Raw genomic sequence first — 10,518 nt, 5'->3', positions numbered from 1 at the left:
CCCTCGGAGAAGATACAGGTAAAAGATAGTGTCTGGAAAAAAGTCATTTGTACTACATTGCACTACAGATGAACTTCCTTCTAACGAAAGCCAAATGCTAAAAGAAAATTAGTGTGCTGAAACAAAATCGTACCTTCATTTGGTGCATTACTGAAACTAACCAAGGAAAAGTGTAACTAGTATCAATAACTTGCTGTTCATCCTTTTGATTGTCCCATAATGACTGGCAGCCGATGAGTAATCGAATGGTGGTGGTGGATTCTTGTAGTAGAATGGCAAGTAAGGCAAAATTGGATTAGGAGGTGGAGGGCCATACTCATACACTGGTGGAGGGAAAAAGTATCCACCCGGCGGCAAATAATACCCCGATGGTGGAGGGTAGTAAACTGGCCCTGAAGGTGGCGGCGGTGATGCAGCAGGGAGAGTTGGTAGCTGCGGTGAAGGTGGTGGAGGTGGGCAGTCGGTAGGGGTGGGTGGAGGAAGGCAAGAATAGGGACATTCATTTGGTGGTGGTGGTGAAGCATAGAGAATGCCTTCATTAGAACTTTTTACTTCAGACTGAGCCTTTCCAAAAGAATAACTGAAAGTTAATGTTAGGATCATTAGTGGAGGAAAAAGGCAGAATTTTGAGACCATGGTGTTTTCAGAAATGGAGTAATGGATGACAATTGGGTAGATATATATACAAAAAGGAGAAGGGATCCATTCGAGATGGTGGCCTTTGTAATGGAATATAAGGAGGGTACCTTTTTTGTCAGCGATATAGTTGGTTGGAATAAGTGAGTTATTATTGGAAATTTTGAAAGCAACTTTGAGTAAATATTTGATTGAATCTCTTACTTTTGAAGCATCTACGTAAAAATGCAATCAGCGGCTTCCCTTTTTCCCTTTCTGAGTTAAAATTACATGCATTATCAATGTGAAAATTTACTGTATCATGTGACTTATAGGGTCATTTTATGTAAATTGTATAATAAATTAACTGATAACCTTGTAAATATGATAACTAACTTCGCTATTACATGCTAACTACATTGATAGCGTCAAAAACACTGTTAATGCATCCTTGAGTCCTTTTTATAGCAGTTTTATTCCTGTTCTATCATAGTACTAGTACTTCTAGGTTGCACTCGCCAATGTGACAACGTATGAATTGATGCAAACGTAAATGTCGTTCTAGCTATCCCCTCAACCGTATTTAATTTATTCATTCTACTATTTAGACCCCAAAGCAAGAATTATCATGTTGATCTTGATGAAAACTCTTTTCCCCTATATCGCTAGCTTTCGATTATATTCCAAAGTCATAAAAACAATTCGTTTTCGTTTAAATAATACAAAACCATGAAAAATGATATGTAGCTCTAGATTTGAAATTAATATTCTTAACACCGTGAAATATAAAATACGTGTACATTCTATTTCATAAATTTATATCAAGATGAAATATTCAAAGGAAAAAAAAGGCGAAGAGATAACAGATAAAGTTCATGGGCATCAATGCGAGCTTGGCTGCATGTGGCTGAAAAGTGCTTCGAATTTGTGTATTAGTCTGCCTTTGGAACCCAAGGCAAACAATGATTGAATCTTTATAGACTTCTTTTTGAGAAGGGACTTTCTTAAAGTGTTAATGAGTCTTTATTCCGTGCAAATTAATCTTGTTATAACGAAACAAAGAAGGAATTATTGACTCAATTAGTTGTCACTTGAAACCGCAAGACTCCCTTTATAATCAGATTGCCACATGTATGGCCGTATGGGGTCCATCTCTTTAGTTTTATTATAATCTTCATATATCCTTGAATTTCTCAAGTTCATCAAGTTGGTATATATTATAGTTATATACGCATGCACGTAAAAAATTCACGAGAATCGAATCTACCTTTAGGTGATATGTCAATTTCCATGTACAAAAGTAGAAAATCACTTCCTTATCCTCACCTGTAATTCTAAACTGTTTGAGTTGATTAATCCTGGCTTATATATGTAATCATTTGAGAGTGGGATGCTTAATAAGTTCGTATTATCAAGAAAAAAAGCTACTTCTTTGTGTAGTAATTAGTAAATGAAGAAGTACTATTAGCTTGTAAAGATTGATCTACAGCTTCTGGATTTACTTTTGGGTTTAAAATATAGTTTCCTGCTCAAAAGATAGTTTGCTCTTTATCAAATTAAAATTCATGTATTGTCTATTTCAGCCTAGCTAGTCTGGTAAACTGTGTGTGTGTATGTTGGGGTTGGGGGGAGGGGGAGAAGAACAGAAAAGGCTTATGAAAAGGTTTATATAACTATTTTATTGAACTGCAGTGACCGATTAACAAGTAGGACTAGTTCGGTATATAATGTGAAAATAAAGTTGGCAGTGTTGGAATAATTTGTGTAAAGAGCTTTGTAACTTAGTAATTAGGGGTGACAAATGGACGGGTTGGGCTGAATTTGGGCGGGTCAAGATGGTTCATTGCCCAACCCAGTCCAAAGTGTACTTGGGCTAAGATGGGCTAAACAATGGGTCATAGACCAACCCATCAAACTTGACTCATGTTTTAGAACTATGCTCATCTTGCATAAAAAAACCTTTTACCTTAAAATATGTAAGTTGAAAAATATTTTGCGGGTGGGGGTGGGTGGGTGGTGTAGTAAACGAAAAAACAAAAAACAGAAAATTAAAATATAAATTTTTTAAGGGGGTTTGCGCGGGGATAGGTGGTGCAGAAAAATAAAAAAAAACGGAAAATTAAAAACACAAATAAAAAAAATAAAATAAAAATCTTGAGGGGGTTAGCACAGGGGTAGGTGGTGCAGGAAAATAAAAAAAAAACAGAAAATTGAAAATACAAAAACAAAAAAAAAAGAAGGTAAAATTATAGTAGCTAAGTAAATTTCTAGATAAGTTGGGTTGGAATCCCTTTGTTTTGAGTGAGTTTCATGTGTTGTATTTAGGTTGCTTAATGAGTCAGAATATGCTATAAAAAATAGGGAAATTTTCATAAAGCACTATCTTTTAGTAGTAATTAGCCATCTATAGATACCATTTACTATATTACGGATTATAGATACCTTTTATGTGGTTATAAGATGTATTTAATATATTTAAGCTATTGTATTCATGAATACAGTAGCAAAAATAGGCGTGAATCAGGGAAGTCCAGTTAATCAGTTGTTGTATTCGAGTGTATTCGATTGTATTCATGGAGTGAAACATGAGATTACAACTGGATAGATTATTGTATTCGACTGTATTCACGGCATGAAACAGGGGATTACACTGTTTTTAAAACGGAAAGTGAATCAATTAACATAATAGACTCCTAATATAACTCAACAAACTCAATTATAACACACAAATTTTGTATTTTTAGTTATAAAAAAGATTCTCAACCGAAAAACACCCCAAAAACATAGCAATCTTCAGAGAAATTATATAATACATCTGAATACATAAATTATATTAATTAAAAAAACTTATGAATACATTCATGGCATATAACGAGACAGTGAATACAATGAAATACATAGAATATAGCGGTATACATTGAAATACAATGAGAAAAAAATAGTGAATACAATGAAATACATGGAATACAACGAGACACATCGAATTACAATGAAAAAAAAGACAATGAATACAATGAAATACATGAAAAAACATTGAAATATATTAATAGAAAATCAAGTTGCTCAGCCCTAAACTCCATCGTCTTTGTTCAAGAACAAACTAATCGGATTATATGTCGGCGGCTGCTGTTCAAGAATCAATTTAATGTCGGCGACTACTGTTGTTGGTGAGAATCTTGAACATAGCAATCTTCAAGAATCAGTGCATCTATTATAATGGGATGGGGGCTTTGCACAAGAATTAGTTTTGACTGATAATTAATATATCTACAAATCAAGGAAATAAGGGACAGAGAAAGGGAGAGAGGAGAAAATCAATTTTATTAGCATAAAGATTGTTGGTGAGAATCTTGAACAAAGTAATCTTCAAGAATCAGTGCATCTGTTATAACAGGATGGGGGCTTTGCACACAAATAAGTTTAGTGTCGGCGACCATTTTTCTTCTTGATTACCCATAGAACCTTTTTGTGGTACAACTTGGAATGGGAAAGTTTTCCCACTCCACGAATCAGCTCTGGATTGAGGGGACTCTTTGTTGCGGCCATTGGTGAAAGTTGATCGGAGGAAGAGATTTGAAATTTTAATGGGATGGGGGAAGAGAATGGGATGTATCAAAGTAGAGAGAGAAAAAAAATAGTGTAACTGATTAGCGTATTTAGTGGCTTAGGGCTAGGAGGTAACCAAAATTAAATATTTTGCTATAAACGTTAAAAGATATCTATAGAATATAATTTTTTTAAATGGTATTTATTTAAAATAAATATGGTGTTAATCTTTAGCAAAGGAGGTAAAAATTCCTAAAAAATAATGGGTCGGGTTCAGCCCAAATAGACCCATATGCTAAAATATTTGTAGCCCAAACCATTAATCTTTGGACGAATTGGACGAATTAGATGGGTTTGGGTTCAAATTGTACTTCATACAACACTTGTAATACACAAACTGTACTATAATATTGGCTCCAACAGTAACATCACTCTTTAATTAAAGGTAACTTAAGTTGGTTTAGCGAGTCAGGGATCGGAGAAATTTAAGAGAAAGGCTCCTAGCTAGATGATACTAATAATATTCTTGGCAGTTGTTTTTGTTCCCGTTAATAATGCTATTTCCAACTCAAAATAACACGGGTCAAGGTTGGCTCGTGAGACGATAGGGGATAAGCTTTATCACGGAAATAGCCCGGATCATCAGCTAAGGCTTTAAATGATCGTTTAGATAAAGGAGGTAGGGATGCAGAGACAACCAAGAAATCTGTCGAGAAGCAGCCACCGTTAAAAAAAGTGCATAATAGCTCACTAGTCGGGCGCTCTCGCGCCGAAGTGGGATGTAAACCCAATTCTCAAACTTTGGCATAAATAATACATCAGGTAAAAAGCAATTAATTTTCAGATTTAACTATCTCTGCGGGCAAAAGGGTTTCACGTTTTACTATACAAGCAGTATTTTACGGCTTTTATCAAAGCTATTGCTCGAAATTTCTGCAAATTAATAGCTTCAATAAAATTAAACTTGCTCGATAGTTTTGTAGAAAAAATCCCTGCGACTTGCTAAAGGAGGTTGGGTGAATTTCTACTAGCCAATATCACGTGGAAGATTAAAACACATACGGTAGTACTAATTTGCAAAAAATAATGACAAAGAATTCTAAAATATATGTACTCATTTATTTTATATACTAGTCTTCGGGTACGCGCTTTGCGCGTGTACCTTATATAAGTGAATATACGATCTTAAAAAAATTAAATAATTATTATTACATAATGTGTTTGAGCTATTGAACAAAAGTTAAAAGAAAATAAAAGCTCTTAAAATTGATAAACGTTGATCCAATAGCTAGTTCAATAAATAAAGAATACTGCCCTATAAAATTCATTTTATACTTTATTGTGATTTTTGATGACTTATGTAGGAATATATGATGAAGAGTATTGTTATTTTTGTTACCTAATACTGAAAATAAGTAACAAATAATATTATGAAATAGCTAATTTTGCTCTATTTTCTAATTTCTTTCACCGTTAGTGCGCTTGTGAAAATAAATTTATGTAACTCAGGAGTTTTATCAACTTAAAAATAATTTTACTTACATGAAGATTTTGAAAAATAATTGAATTAGATTCTTTTGCTAATTAATTAATTCAAAGATTCTTTTTTTTTTTTTTTTTTTTTTTTTTTGCATTGGGGCTTTGTGCTGTTAAATATAGATAATTAATTTTTAACTCCATTCCTACTTGAACAAGAAATTTTTTCTTAATTAATTTTTGAATAATACCTCAAAATTACATACAATATTTAAAAGTATTTAATTAAGTACAAAACTCTTACTTTTAATAGTTACATTCTATAGAAGTCTCCTCCTATAGGAATAAGTTCCATATAAAAAGAATGAATGTCTAAACAAATTTTATATGGGAATTGCCGTGAGAAACTATAAGGCAACAAAAAAATTGCCGTGAAAAACTATAAGGAAACGAAAAAGTCTTACATAATACGTAGTTCATACATAATACGTAGTGCATACATAAAAGGATAGTAGTTCAAATATAATAAGACAATAATTATAATTCAAAATAAGTAAAGATTTAATATCAAAAATTTTTGTTGACTTTAAAGTCCTAACTATTAGAAAAATAAAAACTAACTTATAATTTTGTCTATTGTGAAGACTATTTTATAAATATCATTTGTAGAAATATTTGCCTATTTGTTAAAGAGAATATTCATAAAATCAATTAATTCTAAGAGCTAATACTGAAAAAATGCATATTTTTCAAATTTTGTTTTATTTACATTAAAGAAAAATAAGTAAACAAATTATTACGAAAAAAATAAGAGAGATAAATGTAACATTATATGACATGAGACAGGTCAGTGTATCAGAGCAAACATAATAGTATCTCTAAAATTATCCCTATAATTTAATAACCAAGTTTTTAAATATGTAAATACTTATGGATTGAAGCTTAAGAATTACAAATAATTTGGTGTGAAAGTAAATATTGAGACCAAATTGACCTTGTAGATTATAACTCAATGACAAGAAACGCAAATATTATCGCGGAGTTTTCTTGAAAAACGAAACTTTCCTTCTAAAGTAAAATTTTAATCAACTTTAGTGTCCTAGAAACCTTTTACTATATTCAAATAAGGAATGATTTAATGATAAAGATTTTAGTTTCTAAATATTAGAAAAATAATTTAAATTATAATTTTATTCAATATGAATTCTATTGTTAAGAGGTAAAAAAGGCTAACGACATTTCGCTAAAGACCTTTGTGCTTTTAATATAGTATATATATAAATAGATATAGATTAATTTAGCTAAAAACGGAGAAATGAAAAGAGCAATCCACTCTTTTTAAAATTTCCAAAGGGAATGATTTTAAAAGTTCTAAATTAGAGCATGAAAGCCTTTAAGATACAAGAGCTGTTTTAAAACCAGCCATACTTCTCCAAATTCAGTGTTCTTTTTCCTAAATGTTCTTTATGTCTCCGATTAAATGATATACCCGGGGAAATATAAAAATATATAAATATTCTTAAACAACTTTTAATCAGGCAAATTTTTGGAAAATCATGTTTACTATATTTAACTAAATAAAATTTGATGTGATATTTTTTAATTAATTTTGTACGAACACAGAAAATGTTGGAAGGAACAAGTAAAACGACGAAAATAATCACGAGTGAAAAACTAATTTCCAACTCGTCGATTTTGGCTATGATAATACTACTATTTGGACATGTGTCGACGCCCTACAGTTGATTAACACGTGGCCTCTACAAGCACCTTCAGAAACCAACACGTCTCCAATTCCATATTTAAAAACATCATCACCGCCACAGCCCATACTTTGACTGTTTGACATTAAAAACCCCACCCCCTGCTTCCCTTTGAGTAACATTACAAAAATCCCAGCCTCCTTCTTCTTCTTCTTCTTCTTCTTCTCCCTCTTTGTTCAAGCTGGTCCTCTGACTGTTTATTTGGGTTATTCTACAACTACTTAGGACAAAAATGGCGATTGGTGTTCCATTGTGTGTGCAGTGTGGCAATGCTAGCAACCCCTGTAGGTTAGTGATTTTATTTTCGGCTTAAATTATGTTTGAAACTTAAGGTTCGGGATTTCCCGATAATATCATTTAAGGGTTCGGAATTCCTCTGAACTTAAGAAAATACGTGATTACTGGATTCGGCTGAACCCGCCCCGCTCGTGTGATATATAGTGCTCGTGTGATATATAGTGCACGAGTTCAAAAGTAGTCGTCATTAACCCTTCCTTGCATTAGGGCAGGCAGTTTACGTCGCAATCTAAAACTTTTGGGGATCTTTCTTATACGCTAGATGCCTTGTGCATCAGCTGTCCTATACGTGTCGTGTATATTGTTATTCTTACAGAATTTACTAACTTTAAATTGTAAATTCGCCTTCATCAGGTGCAAGGTGGTTGGTCCAACACTTGGCTTTTTGGCTTTCGCTGCGGCGGCAATTGTGGAATGGCCGGTTGGGGCACTCGTTTATTTATTCCGCCACTCAAAGGGCCGCCGTATCATGGGTCATCCTGCCACCGTCATTTATCCTTCCGTCACAAACTCCATTCCTATTTAACTTTATCTTTTTTTTTCCCACCTTTAATAATGATGTGAGAAATGTTGCCTGCATTTGACTTTGTTTTTTTCCCCACCATAACCTGTATTTTCATGTTGTACGTTTGTCAGTTTTTAACTAATACTACCTAGTAAATAAAAGATAATGTATGCTTTGTTTGTGAATCACATACGGTAGTGGTTGTCTTGTCTTCTGTTCCTCCTGTTCTCCAGGTCCTTGTGTCACTTGTTTTTACTTTGTTGCAGCACAATAAATAAGTGCGTTGCTTTTTTAATGCGCTATTTGTCTTGGGTGATATTAATGCACTATGATATATGGGCATAGGAATTAAAAGGCTTCGTGTTTTTGGACTACGTGAAGACATACCACGGTCAATTGGTTTCCCTGCGAGAAATTAAAATGAACAAATCCCCGTCATATATCCACTAATTTTGAGCGTTCGGCTTGTTTGGCCAGATGATTCCGATGCAAGGTATCGGTTTCACCCGAACACAATACTTTTGGCGCAGTGCATAAATTTATATATAAAAGTTTATTAATATTTTAATATTTAAATTAACAATAAGTTCAATGCTAAAAATGTTACAGATTGAATTTATAAATTCTAAATCCGTCTCTATGATTAAGATAAGAGTTGATCTTTATTATGGTCGAGTTCTTATATATTGCATTTGCCCGAAATATAGTACTAGTTAAAAAGTGAACTGCTTAATGTATAATTTGTAATGACTAATACAAAATTTGTTAGAAACGTTTAATCGATTTTTTTGAATTGATTTGGGTTAACCTAATAGGTATTTTTTTATTTGAAAATTTAAAATTACATTTCAAATGTGAAAAAGCAAGCGTGATTAGAATTTTAAAATAGGATCACACCTTTATTATAACAATATAGCTAAAATTAATATTTTCACTGGGAAATTACATCTTTTCTGTATATTAAAAATTAATTTACGCAAGTAAGATAACATCTGAAAGAGAATTACATCAATCAGAATAAGAAAATTTTAAAAAATATTTTTCATAGATAAATTATACTCCATAAGCATAAATTAGATAAATTACAATTTATCATAAATCACATATTTTTTAAGCAATGGTTACGAAATTATAATAAAGTGATTTAAATTATATCTAACAACCATCGCATAATACAAATTTTTATGATATAACAAAAAAAATGGAAAAAAATTGATCTCAATCCAGAATTCTCATTAAGACCCAAGTTTTTCGGATTTGAAAGAAGAAAACTCATAAATTTAATTAAGAGGATTGCTTATTTTATATAATTTTAAAGTTTAAGAGTCTCTTTTTTGAGTGTTCTTGCTAGAGATCACATATAAAATAATAGAATAGAGAAAAGAAAAATATAAAAAAAATAATAAAACGACAAACAGAAAATTTGGCGGTAGCCGAAAAGGGAAATGACTAGGGCAAAAGGAAATAAAAGCACAAAGAAAAAAGAAAGTCAGACAAGATTTAAGATAAATTCAACTTGAATTTTACACACAAGAAAAGCTTTCAAAAAGGTCTATCAGCCATGACACCTTTGTCTAGTTTACGGTTGTGGGTGACAAGATCAGATAATTGACCTAATTTAAGAAAACCTTAACATAAGTATATAAAAATTTTACCATCTTACCTTGTGCCATGCCACCTCCTTCTTGAAGGGGTGGATCCGCCCCTGGGTTTATGCGTACGCCGAAAAGATAAAGACGGAAAATAGAAGATTTTGTAGGGATACATGTAGAATCGAAAGAACGAGCAATGAGAAACGTATATGTTCTTAATTTATTTGTTTTTTTTTCTTCCTGGATTTATTTGGGCTTTGATTTTCTAGTATTTTTGGTTAAAACCTAAGCGTTTCCTTTTGAAGAAGGTACACAGATCACAATTTACAAAAAATTTATGAAAAATCATGATTGGGAATGTCATAGGAATAATTTTCAGGGCATTATTTGGTTAGTGATTGAAAATTTTTTCATAAGCTTTTGGCCGCCCATAAGCTTGGCCAAGCTTAGAGCCTGTTGGCCAAGCTTATGGGAGGCCAAAAGTACTTTTTTTCCCCTAAAAAAATACTTTTAAAAAAATTTGAGTTGTTTGGCCAATACAGAAAAGTACTTTTTGCCAGCAGCAGAAGCAATTTTTTTACTTTGGGAAGAAGTAGAAAATTTTAGCTTCTTCCAAGAAGCAGAAGCAGGTAGAAAATTAATTTATTCAAGACAAAACTATCCTCACTAAAAATTTATATTTTCCAAATTATAGTTTGTCACGTGCAGCCTACTCTCTACGCTC

At 32.3% G+C, this 10,518-nt stretch overlaps 1 protein-coding gene across 1 annotated transcript; it reads right to left on the bottom strand.

Annotated features, from left to right (window-relative positions):
- Positions 1 to 156: 156 nt before the first annotated feature.
- On the bottom strand, positions 157 to 636 carry LOC104240819 (extensin-2-like). Its single transcript, XM_009795703.2, has one exon. The coding sequence runs from the start codon at positions 634 to 636 to the stop codon at positions 157 to 159; it is 480 nt and encodes a 159-aa protein (XP_009794005.1).
- Positions 637 to 10,518: the final 9,882 nt, after the last annotated feature.

The sequence above is a fragment of the Nicotiana sylvestris genome, chromosome 2 (assembly GCF_000393655.2).
Source record: "Nicotiana sylvestris chromosome 2, ASM39365v2, whole genome shotgun sequence".
Classification (NCBI taxonomy): domain Eukaryota; kingdom Viridiplantae; phylum Streptophyta; class Magnoliopsida; order Solanales; family Solanaceae; genus Nicotiana; species Nicotiana sylvestris.
Note: the sequence above shows the minus strand (reverse complement) of the source record. Positions and strands in the feature narration are given on the sequence as shown.